Source organism: Lactuca sativa, chromosome 5 (genome assembly GCF_002870075.4).
Source record: "Lactuca sativa cultivar Salinas chromosome 5, Lsat_Salinas_v11, whole genome shotgun sequence".
Taxonomy (NCBI): Eukaryota; Viridiplantae; Streptophyta; class Magnoliopsida; order Asterales; family Asteraceae; genus Lactuca; species Lactuca sativa.
This window is the reverse complement of record NC_056627.2, coordinates 255372720-255399985: the sequence shown is the minus strand read 5'-3', so window position 1 is coordinate 255399985 and position 27266 is coordinate 255372720. Positions and strand designations below refer to the sequence as shown.

At 34.1% G+C, this 27266-nt stretch overlaps 2 protein-coding genes across 2 annotated transcripts; one reads left to right on the top strand and one right to left on the bottom strand.

The window, feature by feature from the left end:
• Positions 1 to 1440: 1440 nt before the first annotated feature.
• LOC111913277 (methylmalonate-semialdehyde dehydrogenase [acylating], mitochondrial) lies at positions 1441 to 6839 on the top strand. Its single transcript, XM_023908996.3, has 18 exons — positions 1441 to 1642; positions 1963 to 2650; positions 2720 to 2817; positions 3542 to 3613; positions 3702 to 3863; positions 3934 to 4012; positions 4116 to 4270; positions 4347 to 4490; positions 4691 to 4756; positions 4843 to 4893; positions 4985 to 5136; positions 5227 to 5317; positions 5410 to 5490; positions 5553 to 5630; positions 5725 to 5804; positions 5881 to 6050; positions 6126 to 6531; positions 6610 to 6839. The coding sequence occupies exons 2-18, from the start codon at positions 2107 to 2109 to the stop codon at positions 6626 to 6628; spliced, it is 2448 nt and encodes an 815-aa protein (XP_023764764.1). The 5' UTR covers positions 1441 to 1642; positions 1963 to 2106; the 3' UTR covers positions 6629 to 6839.
• Positions 6840 to 9134: 2295 nt separating this feature from the next.
• LOC111913276 (40S ribosomal protein S11-2) lies at positions 9135 to 10407 on the bottom strand. Its single transcript, XM_023908995.2, has 6 exons — positions 10294 to 10407; positions 10153 to 10193; positions 9947 to 10047; positions 9693 to 9837; positions 9499 to 9588; positions 9135 to 9401 (listed from the first exon to the last, which is right to left on the bottom strand). The coding sequence occupies exons 1-6, from the start codon at positions 10303 to 10305 to the stop codon at positions 9308 to 9310; spliced, it is 483 nt and encodes a 160-aa protein (XP_023764763.1). The 5' UTR covers positions 10306 to 10407; the 3' UTR covers positions 9135 to 9307.
• Between the last annotated feature and the right edge of the window lie 16859 nt (positions 10408 to 27266).

Sequence of the window (27266 nt, the reverse complement as noted above, 5' to 3'; positions counted from 1 at the left end):
AACCCTAAATATTAAGGTTTCCTTTTGCCATGAGTACGCCCAGTGTACACAAGTGTACGCCCAGCATACTAGGGCGCACCTAATACGCTTATTGTACCCTTATGTACGCGCATCGTACTCCTCCTGATCCCAATAATTGCAATTTAATCCTTAGACTTTCATGGCTTCACCCTTCTATCCCCAAGGATTATAAATGACAAATCTTCGGATGTTACACATTAGTAATATTTTTATTAATATTATTGTTTTCTCTAACTACAACATTTTATAATTGAGGTTAGTTGCCATCCGTTGCATTTCTCAGATAAATTTATTCGATGAAAAAACCATTTGTTGTCATGAAACTTTTCTTCAAAAAGAAACTAATCGTTGTCTCGAAACTATTCACCAATTAATCGTATACTAACAACAATAGCAATATATGACACCCGAAATGAACTATTCGTTGCCTACTGCATTTCGTTGCTACGAACCTTGCGAGAAATTATCAATATTTTTATTTTAGGTGAAAATGTTATAATTTAAGTGGGTGTTTGCGATAGCTTTTAAAAAAAGCTTATTAGCTTTTTAAAAAGCCAATAAGTTAAAAGAGTGTTTGTCTATTTAAAAAGTGTTTTTTAAAACATCTTTTTGGATAGGAAAAAGTAACGTTTTCAAAAAGCTGGAAAATCCTACCTTTTTAGCTTTTTAACCATTTTACTCCTGAAAAAGCAGCTTTTCGCATCCAAACATTTTTTAAAACCAGCTTTTCCTAAAAGCCATAAGCTAATAAACACTTTTCCTAAAAATCACTTTTGACATAAAAAAACTAACCCAAACATACCCTAAGTAGGTGTATTTTTCATATATCCAAAAAATACACCAAAACTACTAGCCGAATTCAAATCCACAATTAAAACTTCAAATGATTTTGTATCATAATTTCATATATTGGGAAATGTACACTATCCCTATTAATACATTCGGATATCTAAAACTTCATATACTTGGTTAAACTTTATTGGCATGTATATTATCCCACGAATAGATCTGCAACGATTTGAAATCGGAAACCGATTAAAAAATGAAACATGTTTGGTTTAAAACCTAATTGTGTCTAGAAACTAATTTTTGAAAGAAATTATCCGTACCCGTCGCTTAGCGCGGGTAAACGGCTGTGTGTGTGTATATATAATAGATCTGCAACGATTTGAAATCGGAAACCGATTAAAAAATGAAACATGTTTGGTTTAAAACCTAATTGTGTCTAGAAACTAATTTTTGAAAGAAATTATCCGTACCCGTCGCTTAGCGCGGGTAAACGGCTGTGTGTGTGTATATATATATATATATATATATATATATATATATATATATATATATATATATATATATATATATATATATATATATATATATATATATATATATATATATATATATATATATGAAATAAAAATAAAATAGCATCGGCTTTAGCTCGTCTTCTTGACTCACCGATCTAGGTCTCTTCGTCGTCCGGTGGGAAGGTAGATATCAAGAAAACTTATCGGAGTTTTGTGTATCTGAAAAGTTTTTGAAACAGCCCTAGGTAGTTTCCCCAAACCCCTTGGTTCATTATCTAGTGATTGATAAAAAGGTTTCGAGGTAAAATTTTACGAAGGTATGGTTTCTTTGTGTGAGCTTAAGTTACTGGTATAATTATAGTTACCTTTTTTTTGTTCGATTCATGCAACCATACAATGTGTATGGTTTCAATGTGTGATTTGCTCCATTATAATCAATTATAACGTAAAAAAACGATTTTAGGGTTTATACTCGTTATATGCATATTCAGCATGTCCAAATCGGGTTTTTGCTTGATCATGTATCTGATATTCGATTACATGCCTGGTGGGTTATTATCTCCAAGAGAAATCATAAAATGCGACTTTTGTTGATCGAATTGGAAGTATAACATCACAGTACATGGCTCTAATGCAGGAAATTGGTCGTATAATGAAACTAATGGTGATTTCGTGACTCCAAGAACTGGGAACTTTCATATCCATAGTTGGTTCCGTGAACAGAGGGCTGTCCAAACCCTAGTCTGCTGATCAGTGTTGAAACAACTATCTTTGCTTGGTGATGGATGATTATGAAATCGTTACAGATGTTCCACAAATGCTTCCACCTCCACCTGGCAGTTTCCTTGATCGTGAAGAACTTATCCAACATGTTGGAGAGTTTGGTGTGTCTCAGGGATACGTTGTAACCATTAAGCAATCCAAGAAGGAGAAAGTTGTAGTTCTTGGATGCCAAAGAGGAGGTGTTTACAGAAACAGGCGTAAGACAGATGATGATGGAACTGGTGAACTTGTTCGCAAAAGAAAGTCTGGTTCACGCCTTACAAATTGTCCATTTGAACTTGTTGGTAAAAAAGATGATGGTTTTTGGGTACTTTCAGTAAAAAACGGGTCCCACAACCATGAACCTTTAAGTGATATCACACAGCATCCATCCGCTCGCAGGTTTACAGAAAGTGAGGTATTGCTTATTAAAGAGATGACAGAAGCTGGTTTAAAACCACGCCAAATTCTGAAGAGATTAAGACAGCATAATCCAGAGCTTTTATCAACTCCAAAACATGTTTACAATATCAAAACTAAGCTTCGTCAAGGGAATCTTACAGGTATGTGTCCTCATAAAGAAGGTTAGTATTTCAATTAGCCTCTTACTATATTTATGCTGTGATGATCAGTTAGGAGATATAAAACATTGAGACCTCAGAGTTCAGCTCAAGGGAACTCTAATTCAACAACAACTTCAGAGCCTTCTTGGAGACAGCGTTATCCTCCAGTAAGAATGCCTAATTCATAAGAAATTTGTTCTGAACATGTTGCTTATTTATATGAATTCTGTAGACTCACATATGAAATGCCATAATAGTAATGTTTATGTAAACCTAGAAATTAGTTACTTAAATAGAATGAAATGTAGGTAATCCTTGAGTACTATATAGAAAAGCTAATGTCTATTGTCAAAGTACTCCAAAAGGTCTTTGATGGTTGAAGGATACTTAGCAAAATGAATGGATATGATAAGAGTGAAGAACTTCAAGAACAATCATTGTTTTTAAGAATTTATCTCAGATTCTTTATAAACTCCCAAGATAATTCGCAAACAGTTTAATCCTAATAATAACCATTCTAATTATAATAAGGACTTATCTATTTTAGGAGATAAATTCTAGAATCCCTTTTCCTCTTTGCCAATCAAAAACTCATACAAGAATTATAATTAATGGGATATGATTCATTAATATGTTTTTTTTGTGTGTGTGTAAATGACATTCATTAACATTAGATTTTACCATCAATATCTTACCTTTAATGGATGTAATAACATTGAGATTGTGGGTTTGCATGCTCCTTCCTCTTTCTCAATTATGAAAACATACTTTCTAAAGGAAATAGATTTATCGCTTTCAATTTCTGTATTATTTTGTTGAAATTGAGATAGTGTTACATCATTAGACACCCGTAAACTTGTCATTACATGAGTTGGTTGTTTATTTTTTCAGAGGGTACCAAATTTCATTGGTGGTATGTTTATAGACTCTCAATCAAGAACATCTATTGATGTCATAAACCCTGTAATTTCCCAAATTCTTACCTTCTCTTCTCCATTTAAATTTCCCAAGATTCTGAATTACTAAATACTTAAATTATGAATAAAAACAGGCAACCCAACAAGTGGTTTCTCAGGTTCCTCTAACAACAGGTGAAGAGTTCAGGGCAGCAGTATTTGCAGCAAAATGTTCTCTTCCATCATGGAGAAACACACCTGTCATGGCCCGCCAACGTATCATGTTCAAATTTCAAGAACTAATTCGAAGAGACATCGTATGTGTTTGACTTCACTGTTGACTTTCTTATCAAATATTATTTAATACAAATCTCGATTGTTTTGTAGGACAAGATTGCTCAAAATATAACATCTGAACAAGGAAAAACATTGAAAGATGCACGTAACGAAATGCTTCGTGGGCTTGGTGTGTATCTTTTTATTTATGTTTATGCAAATTCAATTTATCAAACTTAAAACTTACGATAACTGGTATTAATTAATTAATTAATTAATTTGTTTATGTGTAGAGGTGGTTGAACATGCTTGTGGGATGACAAGTCTCCAAATGGGAGAATTTGTTTCAAACATACGAAGTGGAGTTGATAGCTACAACATAAGGGAACCACTTGGTGTTTGTGCTGGAATTTGTCCTTCTAATTTTCCAGCATTAGTTCCATTATTGGTAATTAATTTACCTATTTGAAGTTTTTATTTAATATGTATTTATGTCTAATAATATGATGTCTGATATGATGCAGATGTTTCCGATTGCAGTAGCATGTGGAAACACGTTTATTCTGAAGCCATCTGAGAAAGATCCAGGGGCATGCATGATACTAGCAGAATTAGCAATGGAGGCTGGCTTGCCAAATGGTGTACTAAATATAGTTCATGGAACCAATGTGAGCATACAGCCCTTTTCTTAAAAAAATAAAATATATAGATTTTTTCTCTTTTTTTATAAAAAAAAAAAAAAAGAAAGAAAAAGAGTTGTTGTTGTTGCCCAATAATAACTGATTATTTGCAGAATCTGCTTCCTTCGAATCTGTTAGTAGTACTTCTAGTTTTGAGAGTTGATTGATCAAATTGTTTGATCGGCCAGGACATTGTGAATGCTATATGTGATGATGATGATATCAAAGCTATAACATTTGTGGGCCCAGATTCTGTAAGTTCCATTTTTTTATAAATATAATTATAATTATTTAGTTTAGGAGCCAGTTTAATGATTAGTTTAATTTTCATGTATTGTAGTCTGGTTCACACATTCATGCAAGAGCATCTTCTAATGGCAAACGTGTTCAGGTAGTTTCATTTCCATAATGTGGATTTATTATTATTATTATTACTACTATTGTTTTTGATTTGAGTGTATTTTTTATAATTTATTTATCAGTCAAATATTGGTGCAAAAAACCATGCAATAGTGATGCCTGATGCACACATGGGTGCCACCTTGGATGCTCTTGCTGGTGCTGGATTTGGTGGCGCAGGGCAAAGGTGTTCATCATTGAGTTGTGTTGTATTTGTTGGAGGTTCAAAACCATGGTATTTTATTTATTTTTCTATTTACTTATATTTCTGGAGTAGGAAATGTTTTTTGATTTAATAAATGTTATAAAATTTCCTGTTATACAGGGAAGAAAAACTAGTGGAGCGTGTGAAATCACTTAAAGTAAATGTGGGAACTGACCCTGATGCAGACCTTGGCCCTGTGATTAATAAAATTGTATGCATGTGTTGTCGATACTTTTTGACAATATTTAAAAATAATAATAATAATAATAATAATAATAATAATTGTGATGTTACTTTTTACAGGCAAAGGAAAAGGTAATCAGATTAATCCAAGTGGGTGTTGAAGCTGGTGCAAGATTAATTCTTGATGGAAGACATCTGGAGGTAGGTTCTTTATCTTCCATTCTATTTACATAAATAATCTATTAAAAATAAATATGTTGTAGGTTCCAAAATATGAAATGGGAAATTTTGTTGGTCCCACCATCTTATCTGATGTTACACAAGGCATGGAATGTTACAAGGTGATGGATTGTATATACTTACTCATATTAATATATTATTATTATACATATAATATATAATTTAAATAGTACAGTAACATTTTTGTGTGATCAGGAGGAGGTTACTGGGCCGGTTCTTCTGTGTATGCAGGCAGATAGCTTAGAGGAAGCCATAGCTATTGTGAACAGAAACAGGTAAAGTCAGAAAGTTCATAAAAAAACGAGTTAAAAATCTTTAATTTATATTCCAAAAAATGAAATGATTAATCAGATATGGATTCGGGGCTTCAATATTCACGAAAAACGGTGCAACAGCGAGAAAATTCCAAACAGAAATAGAAGCGGGGCAGGTTGGTGTAAATGTCCCTGTCCCATCCCCGCTGCCCTTCTTCTCATTTACAGGAACAGAAGCATCTTTCTCAGGAGACCTAAATTTTCAAGGTAAGATTTTTCTATTTAAAAATAAATAAATAATTTAAAGGAATGGAAATGAATAAATGATAAAATGTTTTGTAGGGAAATCAGGGGTTCAGTTTTATTCGCAGATTAAAACGGTGAGTCAGCAATGGAAGGATTTCAGGTGTAGTGACGAAGTAGGAGGGGCTGGGCTGCTTGAAATGCCTCCAACAACTTTTCAAACAACAGATGGAACTTCGTTGCTATTACCCACCCATAATTTTCCCGATTCGGATAGAGGAGGACCACTGGAATCCCCATCAGATAATCATCATGATCATCTTCAGTTGGACAATGGGCCGGAATTTGGAATGCAGCAGCATAACACGGGTGAAGCTGAAGGTGAAGCTGTATCCCTGGGATTGCAGCTCAGGGATTTTCAAAACAGTGATGGAGGGGTATCTCCTGCTTTGCTCATGTCTGATGGATCACAGGACCCCAAGTTCTTGACCCATTTTCTAAACTGGTAATTCATTCTTTCTTCTCATCTTTTTTTATTTTTTAAATTAAATTGGCCTGAATGTTTTTTTTTTTTTGGTTTCAGGAGCCGAAATGCACAGTAGGTTTTGAGTTTTGAGTAGTTGGGTGTAGTGGTGTAAAGGTGTATTTGATGTGAACTGTGAAGTAACAAATGGAGCTCATGGTACTTACTCATGGAAGCTCTCCTCTCAATCAACTAGTTAAATTTCCTATACCTGTCTTGTGTTGTGTTGTGTAGTGACACTGGTTTTATATGTGATTATGTTGTTAAATGAATGGATGGATTTTGGTAAACCTTCTTTCATGATTAAAAAAAAAAAGCCCACAAAATCACTTGGTAACATTCAAATCCCACGTTTTATTAGTCAAATAACTTCAAGATCAACTTAAAACCAAGTTATTGATTAAGGCCGACACTGGACAGGAATGTATAATTTTTCTAAGGCTATTTATGTTGGGGTTTACGGGCTAATTAGTTTAGACATGGGTTAATCATCGGAGATCTTAAATTATAAATGAATTTATTAAAAAAAATATATTACCAATGTCCTAATAAAATTAGTAAATAACCATAAAAATGTCAAATTCTAGTTTTTTAAAATTTAAGTCACGAACTATAAGTTCATAATTAGCTCAAAAAATATAATCGTATTTTCGAATATTGCATCTACATATTCTTACCCGCATCATATAATGTAGACCAGTGGGTACTCCTCAGACTTCGGATTTGGCAAATGCAGCCAGAGCCGCCTTAGCCTTACTGGCACCTCCGAGAAGTCTACCGCATGTTCATGATGTTCATGTGCAAGCAAGCGTCAGCAGCTCATTCTGAATAAATAAAAGAAAAAGAATCGACTTAGGGTATGGGTTCTGAAGAGGGTTTCTCCTTTCACAGTTTGGTCTTCTTCCGATCCAAGGAGCTCATGGCTCTAAGCTAAGTACTTGCGCTTCGTACCAATATATATTCTCGTTACAAAAAATGAAATGATGAAGGGGTGGGTTGGCCTTACCTATATTTGATAATATAAATGGGAACGCGGCCAGTCCAAGATCCAAGATTGGATATACAGTAAAGATCTTTTGGCAGAAATCAAAGACAAGGAAATCTGAAAGAGAGGAGAAGGAATTTTAACAAAAGGGCGACTTCCTGATTCATTCCACATTTCACATTCCCCTGGAGTCATCTCCATCACAAAACAATTCATTCTTAAGACGAGAGAACTACTTGCAAATACTACTTCCATGTTCCTAATTTTTTTTCTCTTTTGTTTAATTAGATCAACATTAAATTGTTTGCCTCCAATCTATTTTGTTTTACAAAACGTTGAACAAATGATTTAAATAATACACAATATAATAATCTATAATTATATGTTAAGTAAATTACTTGACATTTAAAATTTATATTATTAATCCCTTTAAACCTGCTTCAATTCCTTTCACAACCAATGAACTATTATTAGTTAAAGCAAAAAAATTTCAATGCAAGCTTTTTTAATTCAAGAGTCGATCCCCTCACCAAGTTGCTACAATTTTGAAACAAAAACACATTAAATTGAAAATATGAAATTTTATTAAAATAAATAAATAAAAGTAAGTCGCCTTACATGCTTTAATTGCAATATCCCACCAAATCTATCTACATTTTTCTTGTACTTTGACAACTCAATAGCCACAAGTTGTCATTGCATCACTAAAATCTCCAACAAATAAAGTATCGAAAAATTCAAGAACTGCATCCATTACATTGGGGTCATGTTGGAGTTGCAGATCCTTATTTGATGTTTGAGATACATGAAGCCTTGAAGAGTGGTATTGTTCATGCCCAACTACAAATAGAGAAACATGATAGTAGATGTTCTTGTTAATGAAACCGATATTAATAATAATGGTGTTAATTGGAGTCATTCTCATGAGTGGGTGTGTAATGTTGACCAAAGTCCCTGTGGTGTTGGCATTGGCATAGATCTAGGTTGGTGTATTGGCTAGGTTTGCAAATTTGGTGTGTAGTCTTTTAGTTAATTTGTTGTTTTTGTTAGTCTTGGATAATATTGGCCGATGTTTTGGTTTAATGACAGTTGAAAATGGTAATGTTAATTTAATAAATTATTTGGGCACTGATTGCAATATTTAAATTGGCTTTAATTATTAAGGTATTGGTTGCAATACGAAAATAATTATAAAGGACAAAAAGCATACTACCTTTATTCCACCCATCTCTTAGTGCCTTGAAACAACATAAAACCTTTGAAAATTGTTCATTTGGATTAATAGTTAGTCCACTTTACATGTGCTACATGAGTTAGACCTCAAAATGTTTTTATTGGCATAAGGGGGTCCAAAAAGGTTTCTAAAAAAAAAACACCTTAGTATAAAGATATCTTCAAGGTTGATAACGAGCATAATCCGCTTATTTTCAATAGCTTATTGTTTCAGGAAAATGATATTTACACAATAACTTTTTGTAATACGCATTTTAAAAGGATTTGTATAATCCTCGAAACTGTTATGCATGGCAAAAAGTTAGTATAAAGATCAGCTAATTCACATCTATCAAAATCATCATTAAATGAACAAATAGCCAAAACAAGAACAAATGCCAAATCAAAATTTGATTTTTAATGTTTACAATCATACCATAATTGCGAACATCAAAGTAAAAAAAAAAAATACATCTACCGAAACATTTAAACCAAACTGTTAAAAAAAAAACAAGTATCGCTACAAAACCAGCAAATCAAATTCAAGATAAAGCTTTTTCCTTAGAAGCCTGCAAACGCCTTCTTCCCAGTACTTCCAGAAGATCCAGCTGGAGTCACCTTCAACACATTGAACCTCACAGTCTTTGACAATGGTCTGCAACAAAAATACAAATAATTAAAAATTAAAAACATATATAAAATATAAGAATCAAATCAAAATATAAATAAGGGGATTATATCTAAAATGTCACCTGCACTGTCCAATTGTGACTCGGTCACCTTCTTTCACACGAAAACATGGAGAAATGTGAGCTGGAGTGTTCGAGTGCCTCTTCTCATATCTATCAATCAAACAAAACAGCATACAAATAAGATTGATTTAGAATTTGTTATGTATTTAAGGGTATTTGATAAAATCACAACAGATGGGATTGTGTCTTCTTGCCTTTGGTATTTCTTCACATAATGGAAGTAGTCCCTACGTACGATAATGGTCTTCACCATTTTCGCACTGTGGCATGTTCCGGAAAGAATACGACCTCTAATGGAGACATCACCAGTGAAAGGGCACTTCTTGTCAATGTAAGTTCCTAAAGATATTAAGTACATAATTAAGATCATACTGTAAATCACATATCTAACAGCTTCGAAATCATTTGAAAAAAACAGATAGAAAAGGTGTTTGATGAACGCTAATACCTTCAATAGCTTCTCTTGGAGTCTTAAACCCAAGACCAACACTCTTCCAGAATCTGTTTCCACCCTTCCCAGGCCTCTTCCCTTTCCCACTTTTCTTCGAACTAATACACAATTAAGAATACCAACATCATCTTCCATATGCAAATTAGCATAAATATAGAAAAAAGAACAAAAAATTCGAACACGAAAAGAGGCTAGTTTCTCACCATAGAAAGACCTTGGGTTGCTTCAAAAACGCCTTCTCCGTCTATCAGGAAATAGAGAAAACAAAAAGAAAAGCAAAATGTCAAGATCTGTAGGAAACGAGATGAGCATAAAAGTCGAGAGTTGATAGATTAGATAACAACCTGTTCAGCCATTGTTGGTAGAGATCGGAGCTTTTCAGTGGCGGAAGCACAGGTAGAAAATAAGCGGAGGCAGATGTAAACCCTAGCAAGCTTATATATTTAATGAGGTTAAGTTGGGCCTTGTGGGCTTCTAATCAATAAATGACTCTAGTGGGCTGGGCTGCTGTTTTATGTCTAATTGTCTACTACAATCGATGGAATGTGTATTTTAAACAATTTCTATGCAAAATCAATTAGGGAGTATGATATTGGATTATAAGTTTATAATCGACTAAAATGTACAAATTTATTTGTTCATTTTGGTCCAAAAAAATTTGGACTAGCACTACAGGTCCAAAGGTTTAATTTTGTTGCGAATTTGATCCAAAACACTTTAAAAATTCTTCGGATTTGTCTATTTATATTTGTTTTTTTTCTTTTTTTCCTTTACTATTATTTTATTATTTAATTATAAAGGGTCTCTCTCTCTCTCTCTCTCTCTCTCTCTCTCTCTCTCTCTCTCTCTATATATATATATATATATATATATATATATATATATATATATATATATATATATATATATATATGTTTTTGTTTTAAAGGAAAACATAATGAAATCTTCATCAATAAAGATTTGTGTTCATTCATCTCTATTTCAACACTCCACATATTTGGGGATTTTTCAATTTATGATTTCAAAAAACTCATCAGTTACCAACAGTGAAGTTCGGGAAAGGATTTGCTTCACAATGATTCCAAAATGTTGAGAAGCATACGTAATTTATAGCTATCTCAAAACTCTCCTAAAAGAAATCTTAATTTCCTGTTAGGGGCAGATCAAGTATCCTTCGTCATCGAAGGTGTCGGTGAATGCGACATCATTGAAGAGAAAGGTGTCGCTTTTCAGAGCCTTCGGCAGATTAACTAGTCGTTATGGTAACACTAGTCCTATAAAAAGACGAATAAGGCTAGATATGGAGATCGAGGTCACCGGAGCCACAACAACCCCTAGCTTCGATTAAGTTTTCATTGTCGCTGTTATAAAGATTCGATTACGGTTTTGCCTCCGCTTCATATCCATCTCTCTCACCATCGATGTGAAAAGCCCTCATCGTCTTCGCTATGAAGATCCACTGCAAAACCCTCATTGCTATGAAAATCCACAACAAATCCTAGCTCTGATTCCTTCCTCTTGTTATCAATGAAGACATCTTTTTCTCCATCATCACCATCTTTATGTCATTTGAATTTTTCTCCATCATCATCATCATCTTTCTGTCATTCAAATCTAGAAGTTGCAAATCAATTTGGTGATCAAGTAGACAGTTTTCACCAAACATGATAATGCTTCAAACTGTAACACGAGCAAGAGGAGATATATATATATATATATATATATATATATATATATATATATATATATATATATATATATATATATGAGAGAGAGAGAGAGAGAGAATTTACTTTTTTATTTTTCTTTTAATCAGAAAAGTTATTAAATAAATAAAAAAGTGAAAAGGAAAAACCTAATGGTAAAATTGTCATTATAAAAAGACAAAACTGCACAAATGGTCCCTGTGGTTAGCTGAAAATTGACACTTTGGTCCAAAAAAGTTTTGACTAGCACTGGAGGTCCAAACTTTTCATTTTGTTGCGAGTTTGGTCCACTTTGCTTTGAACTCTTTTATAATGACGATTTTGCCCTTGTATATTTTTTTTGTAAATTTATTTATTATGCAAAAAAAAGAACAAAAAAGAAAAAAAATACTCTCTCTCCACCTTATACCCCCTTCATCAACGCCACCATCATTAGTCAACAATACAACCACCAACACCGGCCAACACAACAACCTCCACCACCACGACACCACCGGTCAACACCTACATCTGTAAACAACATTGTCATCATAGATCCAACAGTAACACCATTTTTCTTCTTCTTCTTCTTCTTCTTCTTCTTCTTCTTCTCTCATCTGAGGTGAAACACTACCTTTCTCTCCATCTCTCCTACAGATCCGATACTGGGGAGGTGGTCAGAAGAATCAAAAGATTGAAAACAAACAAGAAGATCGAAGGTCTGCCATCTGCATAAATACATCGTCATCTAAACCTTCTTCACCTCCGACGCCATTGTTAGGGTTTCGTAAACCTTCACCAGTATAATGGTGGTGATAGGGTTTCAGATCTTGAAACCAAAATGAAACCCTAATCTAGACTCGTTCTTACAGGTCTTGAAAGGAGAAGGAGGTGGTGTTAGGGTTTCAGGAAAATAGAAGGGGGCAGGAAGAGAAGGAGAGAGATGTAGACAGATGAAGAGGAAGTGGGTGGTGTTCTTCGTCTTCTGAAGGATTCAATTGGGAAATCTTCTTTTGTAACAACAAAGCTTGACATCGTCTTCATAAAGTGGTTGTTAAAAGTTCTCCAGCTTCCTCAGTCTTCACAATTCCCTAAATGAAATGATTAAAAGAGATCTTGAAGTTGTATACCCAGATCTGCAAACTAGACAAGGGAAATTATATGGGTGTCTTGAAATGTGATTTTCGTTTCGTTGTGAAATTTATGATTTAAATCAGAAGCTTAACTGAAATCAGTCATTGAGAATTTAATCGGTAAAGGTAGTGGAGGAATAGAGGGTGGTGGGCAGCTGTGGTAGTGACGTGGTGGAGCAAGGTGGTCCTCGGTGGTGTTGGGGTATTTCTTGGTGTCGCCGGTGGTTAGGGAATGAAGCAGCAACGAGGGGTGATTGGATGGTGTTTCTCCAATGACTGGGTGATTGAGGTCGCTTCCTCCTTTTGGGTTTCACAAAAAAAACGAAGTGGGCGTTTAGGAGAGAGAGAGAGAGAGAGAGAGATTTCTATTCTTTTTTATTTTTTTAATCAATCAAATATTTAAATAATTAAATAAAACTGAAAAAGTAAAAGGTAAGGGTAAAATCGTCATTATAAAATAGTTTAAAGCAAATTGGATCAAACGTGCAACAAAATGAAAAGTTTGGACCTGTAGTGCTAGTCCAAACTCTTTTGGACCAAAGTGGCAATTTTCAGCTAACCACGGGGACCATTTGTGCAGTTTAGTCTTTTAAAAAAGTTAAATGCAAATTGGACCAAACTCGCAACAAAATGAAAACTTTGGACCTTTGGAGCTTGTCCAAACTTGTTTGGACCAAATATACAATTTTGAGCAAACCACATGGACCATTTGTACAGGTTAGTCTTTATAATTACATAATTCTATTTAACCTAAAATCAAAATTTATTTAATGGAAAGTGAGTCTTTATTTAATTATAAAATGTACATTATGAGGTCTTTAAATATGATTTTAATAGGAAGATAATAAAAAATATTACAAATTTTATTGAAGGGTAATCAATTCTTTATTTAATTGTAAAATGTATATGAGGTCTTTAAATATGATTTAATATGAAGCTAGTAAAAAATATTAAGTTCATGTCTACTTTACGTCCAATTTGTTATTGAATTAGTAGATCTCTTGCTTCGCACCAATTGGATTTTTGCACCTTTTTTGTTTGTTGTATAAGTGCAGATTTTCTTTGTTGCATGAGCGGACACAGTAAAGAGATCGTTTTCATTAGATTAAGGGCGTGTTTGGCAAAGAATTTTTGGAAGCGTTTGAGAGCTTCTAGCTTTTAGCTTTTGATAAAACGCTTTAGTTTAAACAAAAAGTTTCGTTTGGAAATACAAGCGTTTAATTTTTAGTTTAAACAAAACACTCAAAATCTAAAAGTTACTTCATGTAGCGTTTAATAAAACGCTACTGAGCTTTTGAAATCAATTTCCATAATTACCTTTAAAAATATATTTATATATTTATTTATTTTTAATTAGTTGTCCTTTATGTAATTTTATATATTTCAAAAGTTTCCAGCTACTTTTGTCAAACACTCATATAACAAATAAAAGTTACAGTTTCCCGTTTTTCGCTACCCGCTACCAGCTATCTGCTAACCGCTTCCAGCTAACAACTACTTTTGCCAAACACGCCCTAAATGTCAAATGTTGAATAAACCTTGCAGAATAAACAGAAAGAAGAAATATAAATAATTTTATTAATAAACAAAAATACATATGACATATCTACATTGGATTTGGTGTTTTATGTGTACAGAGTTTAAGTATCTAAAGAACTTTGGTTATTTATCGTTCTTTCTAAGAAACACACACACACACACACACACACATATATATATATATATATATATATATATATATATATGTCATGTCATGACAACATCTACATCATAACACCCAAAATACATGACATGAGGGATAATTTCATACTTTTATTTAGAAGGAACTCATTTTAATAGTGACTCGATAAAATGTTAGCATTAACAACAATATAAACATAATATGTTAGAGAATTAAATAAGTACAAATTTCAAGCTCGACGCTAGAAAGCAATTTTGACACTACACTATGTTCATTCTTTCCAGAAAGAGAACTTTTATCATCTTCAAAACTTGTTCACTTTGTAGGAATCCAAAAAGCATATTCTTTCATTGAAGTAAAACGACTTTTATCAGCAACTCGATTTGAATCAGTGTCACTTAATAATGTTTTAAATCGTTCACAAAATGTATATAAGCTAATGACTTCTCTCCTCATCCTTTACATTCGAGAACTTTTTAGAATAAAATGTATTATACAGTACCATTATTGGCATTAATTTTCCAAAAGTACCCTCTTTTCTTAACTCAACACCCTGTTCTGATGTGTTCTGATCTAGTATTTTTTCTAAGAATAGTCATAGGCGCAACATCTAGCCTATTGAAAGTTTCTACGAAGGGATTAATCGACATTTATGTAACACCCGGAATCTAGAAGGTTAATTGTGGAATTATGCCAATTTCAAGTTGAACTCGGCGAGTTGAAAATGAAGAATCGTGGGGATTTAATGGGTCTACTTGATGAGTTGATGAGCATGAACTCGGCGAGTAAAAGTTTTTTTGGTCACGAGATTATTGAGACAACTCGGCGAGTTTGAGGAGCCAACTCGACGAGTTGGGCGCTGTTTAGGAAACCCTGATTTTGGGGTTTTGCACCCTATTTAAACACCTTAAGTTCCAGGTGTTGACCTTATTTCTAGCCTTCATAGCCCCTAAGCCTAATCTCAAAACCCTAGAGCCTCCTTGAGTGTTGTGTTCTCATTGTGGGTGTGTTTTAGTGTGTTTAAGGCTCATTAGAGGAAGAGAAGCTTGGTGCAAGGTAGTGAATCAAGTAAGAGCATTCAGATCTCGATTCCTTGCTCCATTTTCAGCACATTTTGGGCATAAAGCTCTAACCTTGCTTAGTTTTGGCTTAGATGTCTTCTTGGGTTTATTTTGTATGCTTTTAACCATGGATGGGTGGTTGTTGAGGAAGTAGAGTTCGTAAGTGTTTATCCTTTCCAGATCTATGATCTTCACGTGCTCTTTTAGCATAAAGGTGCCAACTTTATGGTCCTGAGGGATTCATGCATTCATTAAGTCCTTCTTTTGGTCTCTTTTAAGATTCTGAGCTTCTTCTAATCATGAATACGTGTAAAGTTGGAAACTTTACATGGCCATCTAGCCTCATATGGTCATATCCGCATCTTGGAGTTGTTTCCTTGTGGAAGAAGTGCTTAATGATTAATCCCTTACCATTTTAAGTTTAGGGTTTGGGTTTTGAACCCATTTTAGTGGTTCTTAGGGGTAAAGTTGGAAACTTTACCCTTATGGAGGTCATTTCAGTTAAGATCCAGGTTGAGAAGCCCTTAGTTTCGAAAAGGTCGACTTAATGAATTAAGAGGTTGGGTTTCTGGCGAACTCAGTGAGTTGATGGGGTTTTGCCCGATCTTTGCAGTCTAATGAACAAACTCGACGAGTTGAAGGGTAACTCGACGGGTTGGGTCAACTTAGACCGTTGACCTTGACTTTTGATTTATGACTTTGAGCAAGTTTGTCCCAAGGGTAATTGAGGTATTTTGAATTGTAATTAAGGGAAGTATGGGCTTAGGATAAGGCCCATATGGAATTGGGCCCAATTTGGAAAATTAGGCCATTAGTGGGCCTTTGTGGATCTTTTGGTTTTGGGCCTTCTTGGTTATTAAGGTTGGGCCTCAGTTTTGGTTCTTGTTTTGGTCATGGGTAAAATGGTCATTTTACCCCAAGTATGGTTAGTACTCCTTGGAATGGAATCCAATTGTTTATTTGGTGTTAGTCTTGATTTGATAGGTCAGAGGTGTCGACAGGGCAGCAGCTAGGGAATTCTTTTAAGAAGCTTATGCATTTGAGGTGAGTTTCCTTACCGGGTTTAGCGGGTCGAAGGCACCAAGGTCGGACCATGTTTATATTATGTCGTTAGTATACTAGTTGTCTTTGTGACTCTTGCATGTACTTGTGTGTATATGTCTTTCGGGCTAAGGCCCGATGTCGGGCGGGGCCTGATGGATATCTGTGATTATTGCATGTGTATGTGGTTATTTTGATATATGTTATTGTATGTTGCGCGATGCCTGTTTTACCGATCTTAGCTCGATGTCGGGCGGGGCCCGATGTCGGATGGGGCCCAATAACGGGCAGGGCCCACTATATGTTTACTATATGCTTATTGATTGGTATGTGGTATTTAGGGAACTCACTAAGCTTTGTGATTATGGTTTTCAGTTTATGTTTCAGGTACTCTAGTTTGTTAGTACCTGGAAGTGAACCTCTAGCAATCACACAATAAAGTTCCGAGGTCAGTATTAGTTATGAAGTAGAAAATGTTCCGGAGACAGTTTGTGATTAGAAGTGGAGTTGGCGTCAGGAGTAAAAGCTTATGGTGCACAGTGAAGGAAGTCTGAAATGAAGAAGATGTTTAGAAATGATGTATTCATCAGTATTAATTTATCTTGTCATTTTGTTTGATGTAACTAGTCATGAGACTTATATGGTCCTATCTATGTTTAGGAGTTTGTACGATGTAACCTTTTCACCTATTTATGGTGTGTTTATGACAAGAATACCAGACAGATTGTTGCACCAAAGATAATATTGCTTAAAGTTATTTCTCTTACACCTCTCTTCTAAATCATTTCTTAAAAACACTCTTCTTGTTCATTTATTGTCATTACACTGATCATTAACTACATTCTTCATTTATGGCTTGAACACTGTTGAATCTCTTATTTCAAACTTGATTAGTTTACCAGACTTGACTGAAACCTTCATTTAGTAGCATACATTAGTCTTAAGCATTAATTCAAGGTTTGAGTTTTTGAATCTCGTCCCTGCGCAATCAGATCCTTTGTCATCACAATTGGTATCAGAACTTGAGTGGTTGTCCTTTGAATCCAAAAGATCAGATTATAGTTGATTTGAAATTACCTCGGTATTTCAATCATTTATGTGTTCAGGATAAAAGTTCTTCTATATACCACTTTAGCTTGAGATATCTTAACTTCAATGGCTGCTTCTAATACTCAACAAATGTATTCAATGCAAATAAAAAATAGTGAGGGTTGCCTTATTTGTGCCTGTAACAACCGGTTATTTCAGGTCAATAAAAAAAAATACAAATCTTAATCATGTATAAGTGAAACCACATTGTAACCTTGTTACATTGTATCACAATTATCCATGAGGGCATGTTTATATATGTTAATATATACAATTATACTTTGAAAGCCATCCTTATATAAGACATGTATACTTATATATTGAAAACTATGTTGAAGTAAATTAGTATAAGTCAATATAAGTCAAACTTGTTTAAATAAAAGTCTAACACTTGAACAAAATTATGACATTTCATATTATATATATGGTGTTCGGTTTAGGGAATCTAATCCCATACCAAAATCGAAAACACTTGCTATATAGGAATCAAGAACCGAAAACACTTCCTTTATGGAAGTGTTGACCGAAATCCCCCTTTATGAATAAGTCAAAAACCGAAATCAACCCCCATGTGAAAAGCTAGAACCGAAAACTATTTGGTGTGTAGGATATTTGATTATTTCAATCATGCTAGACTGAAATCACTCTCACTTAGGCCGAAAACCCCTTTTAGATTAAGATAAGATGCCTTCCCAATGCACTATTACACTTACTAATGTAAATATCACTTCACTAACACTTCTCATCACATCCTCTTATCTCATTCCATATATATACACTAAATAGAGACTTTCCCAAACTTATTTACAGTTAACCCATTTACACTTCATATTCTCTCAAATACAAAATTTCTTCTCTCCAAGTTCTTCACAAACATTTTCCCAGGAAGCTTTATGATCCATATTATTCCTTAGTATTTTGGTAAATTCCTATATAACTCTAGTGTTTTTGCAAACATCTCATGATTATTATCATCTTAATCACACATTATTACATGTTTAAAACCATTAGGATTACGACATCCTTCCCGTATTCTAGCTCGAAGTCACCGTTTCTATCCCGTTATCTAGTTGCGATCACACTTGATATGAGTTCATACCCCTACGTTTTCACGAATTTTCAATTGTTTTAGGGGGGGGGGGGGGATACAAGTATAAATTATAATAGGTATAATAATGTTACTATCAAATTTACAAACATTTACAAAACATGTTAAAACACAACGATTTTCATTTCAGAAAAATATACAGTATAAATTATAATAGGTATAGTTTATGGTTCATTTTACAAAAATTATACACTTAGAAATATCTATGGAAAAGTTATAATTTCAATTACTAAAGGGTATTACGTTTCATTTACTAAAGGGTATTACATTTCATTTACTAAAAGGGGTTTCGGTTAACTACTCGTAAACTCGTTGAAGAAATTTGTGAGACGTCTTCATGTACTTATCTAAGTGTCAGCGAAAGTCCTGACTTATAACTAGAGTCTCTTATAGGGAGAGCGAGATATTTGTGTATAGATTTATACGAGGTGGACAATCCCGCACCTCAACTGTTAGCTACAGTTAGGCCGGCAGGTCTGGGGTGACAAATGTCGTTAACGTTTTCGACGCCTAAAAAACATCGTGTTCATGACATCTTAGGTCATAGTATGGTTATAAGAACTCACATGGAGCAAACAACGACACATTTATAGAGTGATATATTTTCAGACAGTTTCATTTGAACATTAACTTTACATTTGGTTTACGGGGCAAACATACTTTCAAATAGTTTTACATAACAATAAAACTACATTACACGATTTCTCAGTAAAATACGGATAATATTTCAAGAAACATACATTTAAAGGTATTACATACTAGTACAACTGCAATATACTATTTTCCTAGTATAATGCAACTTACATTTCCAAAAGGACTATTATTGTTTACTCTATGATTACTTAGTGTATACGTTAGGGTTATATATAATAAAAATCCTATAGGTATTAGAATGTGTATTTCCGCCTTGGATCTTGTTCTTTGTTTGGTTGTTGATTTAGAGCAGAGTCACTCAATCGACTGTCTGTTCGATCTTGATTATATATGATTTGTATACACTAAGTGATCATAGGAGAAAGCAGTATGGGTCACATCACTTACCTAAATTAGAACTTCAAATTACAGATTATAAGCATAAGAAACTTATACATTTTGGTCTTAAGGTATTAGGACTACAAAACATTTACAGCAGAAAATATAGGATTTTCTGGATGAACACACTTACGATTTCAAGGAACAAAAAACATACTTTTATATACGAAATGCTTATGAACTCACCAACTTAAATGTTGACACTTTTTCAAACCCCTTGTATTTTCAGGAAATTAGTAGATAGGTACCCTCATAGGTGTCATGAAGATGAAGCATAGTAGTGTCATGTCTTAGCTTTTGATATAATTTTGATGTTAAACAAACAATGTTTTAAACACAATGTAAATTATATATTTTCAATATAACGGTTGTGTTGCTTTGATTACTATTATTCAATTGTTATGATATTGTGCATGACGTCATCCGCCCCCAAACGTTTCTGCCACTCCGGTTTGGGGTGTGACAGAATGGTATCAGAGCATTGTTTATAGTGAACTAAGTATATCAAACCATATAAGATATACAACTATAAATACAATGGGATAAAAACACTCTGACCAAGAGTTATACTATTAAAATATAACAATATTTTTATAAAAGTATACATACATACATACTAGGAACATTGTCATAATAAGAACCATATAAAAAGTATTTAGAAAAATCGAACATTGCGGTTAATCCTAGACAGTTATGTAATCATATCTAGGATAAATATAGCATGATCAACTATATTTATTTAAGATACGACCAAAATGTGTCTTGGAATGATTGTGGTGTTGCAACAAGTCTAAAACTTACCAACTCTATATACCAAGAAACTCTAGAACGAAACATAAAGTTTAAAATATTATAAGAGTATTTTATGATACTATAAATAACTTATGTGAAAAACTAAAGACCCTTATTGGCAGGTTTATAATTACTTAGGGTATACACTAAGGTTATATCTAATTAAGATTTTATAGACTTAGAATTTGTGATTTCGCTCTACTTCCTGTTCCTTGTTTAGTTGTGGTCTTAGAGTGGGATCACTTATTCGAAGGTCTATTCGATCTTAGTTATATACAACTTGTATACACTACGTGATTATAGGAGGACCCGGTAAGGATCACCATAAAAATTTCAATATAATTGCTTTTATTAATCTCATAGATTCTTTATACACTCTTATTCTCGCACAAACGACATATATAGACATCGTAACCCCACTACAACATCCAACAGAGGAGTTGAGGAAGAACCAGAAGAGGGTTCACGGGGAGGATTCGAGAAGGGATCAGATGAAGAGAAAGGTGCTGGAGAGATTGATAATGAACCTTACCCTATTAAGAGCAGACATGAGACCTTTTTTACCTTCATCTTTCTAGGACATATTCACACAAAATACACCCACTACACCATACTTCATACCCTAGCACCTACAAATCAAGCACTACCTCTGATTGTTCCATGAGAGGCCCGCTTGAACATTCGGGTTGAGACTCTCCATCATGAAGTAATGGAAATCAGTAGCAAAGCCCGAAACATGACGATTATCACACCCCAAAACCTAGAACGACGGAATACGTTCTGGGGTGGAGGATGTCATGTACAGTATCATAACAATGCATAATAGTAAAAACAAGCAACAACATCCATTGCATTAATATAGTAATTGTAATACAAGCGTGTTCTGTACAGTTTGTTAGACACCAAAAGTATAATAAAAAATAAAGAGGAGTCCTGTATGCGCTCCGTCTTCTCAAAAACTGCATCTGTACCTGTCTATTGCCGACCTGAGAATACAAGTTATTTTGAAAACGAGTATTAGCATAAAGTTGGTGAGTTCATAAGTATTTAGTGTCATTGCTTGTATAAAATGTTTACAATCGTATAACATGAAAGTTGTTATTAAGTTTGAAAGTAGTGTGAATCTCTAGAAAATCCTATATTTTCTAATAAAAGTAGTCTTCTTCCAAGACTTGGTTTCTTGTAAGTTTGATCCTTTGAGTGCATAAAAGTTTTTCCCAATTAGACTCATAATTATAAAAATATAATTTGGACTTCAATTGAACAAAGTAAATGGGAAAATAATGTATTATTCTAGCAGTGTTACTATCGACCAGATGGTAATTAACCGCAGACTCTAGGTAGTGATATGTATTTAATACACCTCGGGGAGTCTACTTTACCTTCAATTTGTAATTTGTTAGATTAGGGTTCCGAATGTGAATACGTATGTAACCATGCGGATAGGCGATTGAATGTATCATGACCCTCCAGGTCATATGTAGTGTGGTAGCAGGTTATCATCCCTGGGCCTAGTCGGCTCGGACTGTAGCTAGCAGTCGGGATGTGTGAGTGTCCGCCCTGTATAGATCTATACACGTAGAACCCGCTCTCCCTCCAGGAGACTAAGGTTACACGGTGAAGGCGCAGTAAAGTGTCGGATGTAGAAATAATGTATCACATTCCGTATTAGTATGTTCTCTTGTATTAGTGCATAGTGTGTTTCTCGGTATAATGTATTTAGTATTCTTCTGTTATATCATATAGTATTCTTTATGTATAGTACTTAACATGTAGCGACTCATAATATCACTAACTGTTGTAAGTATCATAGTAATGGTAGCGAGGAGTGGTAAACCTTAACTATACCTATTATAGTTAACTGGCATGTTGCAGTCGTTCTCGGATACTCATAAATATTGAAATAAACAAAGGTATTCATATCCAACACAATACATACAATATATAACTAAGAATTCAACGACAGTCGGACAGATAACAATATACCCCAAGACCCCAATCAAACAAGAACAGGTAATAAGGCGAGCTATCAATCCTAAGTCCTTCAAGTCTTACTTATATAAATATGTTGGTATGGGTATATTTTAGAAACATAAGAAGTTTGAAAGAGTTTGAAAATAGTTTTTATAACAATTTACATAAAAATGAGTTTGATAAACCTTGAAAACAGTTTTTGAAGGCAAAACGGTTAAAAGTATAGAAATCCCTTTTTTCTTGTAAGTTACAAATCACATGTGATTGATACTATAAATTTTCTGGATTCAACTTGTATTCCCCCCCCCCCATAAACGCATTTAAAAACATTTGAAAGGTTAATTAAGGGGTATGAACTCACCTACAACGAGTGGAGTGGATGGAATGTCGGGTAGGATGCTAGGTGTCAAGTGAAGACTTGAACACACACTAGGACCCTAGAAACATATGAAGACATATGTTTACATATAATTAGTGACTAAACACTAATTAAACACGTATAGACATCCTAATACGAAGAAAAACACTTTGGTCAAGTGCTAGGAGGCTATTGGGTTGCAAGGAAGGAGTGTAAGGCCTCATTGTGGAGTTTACTCCTAAAATACTCACCCTAGGTGAGTTTACGGTTGAGGGACCATTTCCCCCATGAGTTTACGGCTGTAAACTCATGGGAGGAGGTTATTTGAGTGCTTTAAGGTCTCTTGTATCATTAGAAAGGGTTTTAAGATCAAATCCATGGCTTGAGAAGTGATTAGGGTTCAAAAGGGGCACTCCCTTGGAGTTTGCGGTCCTTAGACCACTCCTTGGGAGTTTACGGTCGTGAACCCTATGGTTTACAGCCGTAAACCCTTGGTCACTACACTTCCTTTGTATTTTGTGGTCCTAGGCTCATTCATACAAGTTTCTAGTCCATTAAACATGCTAAGGAAGGAGTTAGGGACACCAAAACTGATGGGTTTTGGTCATAAGACATCCTATGTGCTCATACAAACCCTAATGCTTGGATCTAGGTTTCTCTATTGTACATGCTTGTTATCCAAGACTATAAACCCTAATTCTAGCATATGGAAATCGATATTAACATATAAATGGGTTTAAGATATTACCTTGATTGTTATGTAGTAATAACAATCCCAATTCCTCCTTGAATTGACTTTGGAAGGCTTAGAGTCACAAGTGTCACTCCTCTAATGGTTCACAAACACCATAAGCAAGAGGATGAAGAGGAGAGAGGATGGAGGCTGCCCAAAACATGTTCTAACCCTAGAAGAGAATTTCCCCACGTTTTTGAGCCTTAAGGGTTCTATATATAGTGAGGCTATTAGGGTTATCTAACAAGGAAACCCTAATTTGGTTGCTTAAGCCCTAAGCAACCCATGGAGCCCTTTCTTAAAGCCTTGGACGACTTCATATGGGCTTCCCCTATAGAATTCGTCCACCTTATAATAAAAGGCAATCCATGGCCCAAATTGCAATTATCTTATAATTACAATTCCAGTCCCTTAAGTTTAATTAATCTCTTTTAGTCACAAAACTAATTACCAATTAATTATTGACTAATATTAATTAAGCAATATGATTTCTCCTTTAATATTATTCCCATAATATATTAATAAATCATATTTAATCCTTTCTCTCCACAATTTATCCTATCAAGTTGCTTTGGTGAAGGCAACCCAAAAGGACTATGCACCATCGGGTCAAGTACATACCAAAATAGTTATGGACTTAGACACTAATCCAACAGTCTCCCACTTGGATAAGTCTAATAACTATTCTGCGTATGACTTCAGATCCTGATCTGCAATCGTAGCTTTCCAAAGCCGCTGTCAACTCTGATCCTATCAGATACGGGTGTCCTTAGATAAGGGATCATATATTCCTCCATTCTAGATATCATATGAGATATGATTTCAAATCATTCTCTTTGTACTATATCTCAATTCCCGATTTATGACGATTGACTAATTGAACAAATCAAATTAGCCCTAGCCCGACCGAGCATTTACGTTTGTCATCACTAAACCATCGAGGGGCCCAAAGATATCGCTTTTATCCTACTTTGGATAAAAGGAACGAATAAACTTTGATACAATGCTTGCTTGCACTTACTCACCGAATCACACACAACAATATGTTTTATAACACCAAGTTACTAGTGCGTTTACATATTATCAATGTGTAACCAATTTGCAAGATACAACTCACACATCTCGGTTTCAAGAATATAAGATGTTATCGTCTCACCAATCACTTGTGATACAATTCATGGGTGATCCAAGTGAGCGTGGGTTTAATCCAATGCTCAAATCATATTCATAAGCACTCATGAATGTTGCAGCAAACATTTGCTTATGTCTAATACTCTTTTAGACAATCCACACACCAATTCATGACAATCTTCATTCATATCTACTTCCAACATATGAACGACTGTGGCCCGTTCGAATAATTCGATTATTCTTAATAAATTCAATGATTATGGAAGTCAAAACATGCAAATGTGAAACACAAGAATAATACTAATCCCATATGGACTCAAACCTTTGAGTATAAATAAAACACCTTTTATTTATCACCATATCGATTACTCATTATTTGTCGTTTCGGGTAATCAACTTCTTACTTGAATTATTACACTTGTCCCATGCTCTTAGCATGCACACAATGTTTACCTATGGTTCTTACTTTGTGAAATAGACCAAATTGAGCACATTTCCAATCATTCTCATTTCATAACTCCAAATCCTTTTTCCATAAGTGAAAGGATATCAAATCCTTGCTACTTATAGAATATGCTAGATTCTAACATTCTATGCAACTATCCTTTCGTAATATCACTGCACCAAAGTCACAAAGACTATTTCCAATGATATTACAAAGTCCTCTATTGGAGATTGTTACAAGACAATTCCATAGACGTGATGTCTCTCACTCAAAGTACATTCTTTGAACATCCTTTTGCATAGAAGTTTCTAATCTAGTCATAGATTTCTCAATATTCAATTCCCAATATGGACACATTTCCATATTTTCCATATGAAAACTTATTCTTAATAGAATCTTATCTATTCGCAATAATGTCGATATGGTCCATCCAATATGGAAAAATTTCCATATTTTCCAATACTATACTTCCAACTACTCACAAGTGACCAATTGATAGTTGTTTAATTATTTTAGTCGAAACTGATTCTAGTCCTTTTCCCCTTTAAATGCGCTAGACATTTGGAAAATTTTAGAATGGTCAAACATTAAAGCATTTGCAATCGATCCTATACTCGAAGCGTATGGGACACGACGCATAATGTTTTATTTGGTATGTTCTCAAAATTCGAATTGTGAAGAGGAATGTCCTAATCATAATCGAAATTTTAAGAACACACTATGTACCCTTGACTAAATTTATTAACATTTCTCAACCTAAACCTTTAGATTTGAAATGAAGCATAATATTCTCTCCTTTAATTATAGCAAAACAACTATTCCATCCTTACAACTTTGCAAATAATGACTCTTGTTTTCTATAATTAATATTTCCAACTTGCAATACTTTCCTTAATAATCATACAATCATAACATTTATGCTCCCACTATCATGATGATTATTATAATCATAACACTTATGCTCCCACTAGCTTCGACATGTATTCATAAACATCTTATCTTTCAGAAAAACAATGCTTATTGAATTTCTTAAGTTCATGTTTCTAATACTTAGTGCTTTGATAATCTTTTATCAAGGCTTCTTGAACTTATACACCTTTGCCTTAGATAGTTCTTATGTGTGTGTAAACAATTGCCAAACCTCACAATTCAAATTATGGAAAGGGATACTGTAACCATAATCGAATTCGAGAATGCAATTTTACGATCACTATCTTCTTAAAATCTTTCTTAGTGAAAGCATTTCCTCACAATCATTTTCACGAAGGAGGAAATCTTATGACACTTAGATTTAAACGGTGTATGTGTTCCTATCCATGTGAATTTGTTAAAACCAAAGTTTACGACAAATTCAAACTCATATGGACCGAACTTTCTTAATCTTGATTTCTTGCCTTATGGTAGCACAACTGCCCACCATGTCTTCCAAGTAGTTAAGCAGTTCACCCTTTCCTATCAATGTACCTTTCATTGATTAAGGTGCTTTGCCTTTTATGCGTTCAAAATGAGAACTCATAGAACTCTCATGCATAATTAACTCGATTGGATTGGCACAGAACCAAAATAATGTCATCACGATAGGTTGTAAACCTCAACTCGTGTGCTAGTGATGATCGATAAGGTTTATTTGATTTGTTCTTGAAACCTTTCAAGACCATTAAGACTCCCACTGACTCCTTGACATATAAGATTCTCTTGTCAATAACCATTTCTTGACAAACAAATATTCAAGAGTTAGGCCCCGTTTGATAGTTGCTGACTGAGAAAGTGCTGACTGGGAAAGGTCTGTATGGGTAAGAAATTCTGACTGAGTAAGAAATGTTATTGTTTGATTATACATCTGACTTAATGTGCTGAGTGATGAAAAATGACTATTTTACCCTTCTGTTATATATACTGATGGATTAAGTTGCTGAATAATTATAAAAACATACATATTGTCATACAAAATGTAAATTACACACAAATAAAAAATGTCATACAAAATGTAAATTAAACATAAATCATTTAATATCCAAATAAAAACATAATGAAATTTAAAATAACATAATATT

Excerpts from the sequence above, each read along its gene's own strand:
- LOC111913277 (XM_023908996.3), top strand. The coding sequence starts at position 2,107 with ATGGATGATTATGAAATCGTTACAGATGTTCCACAAATGCTTCCACCT. Across the intron at positions 2,651-2,719 it reads TCGTCAAGGGAATCTTACAG|TTAGGAGATATAAAACATTG; the intron begins GTATGTGTCCTC and ends TGTGATGATCAG. Across the intron at positions 5,318-5,409 it reads GCCCTGTGATTAATAAAATT|GCAAAGGAAAAGGTAATCAG; the intron begins GTATGCATGTGT and ends TACTTTTTACAG.
- LOC111913276 (XM_023908995.2), bottom strand. Across the intron at positions 9,589-9,692 it reads TATGTGAAGAAATACCAAAG|ATATGAGAAGAGGCACTCGA; the intron begins GCAAGAAGACAC and ends TTTGATTGATAG. Across the intron at positions 9,402-9,498 it reads GTCACAATTGGACAGTGCAG|ACCATTGTCAAAGACTGTGA; the intron begins GTGACATTTTAG and ends TTTTTGTTGCAG.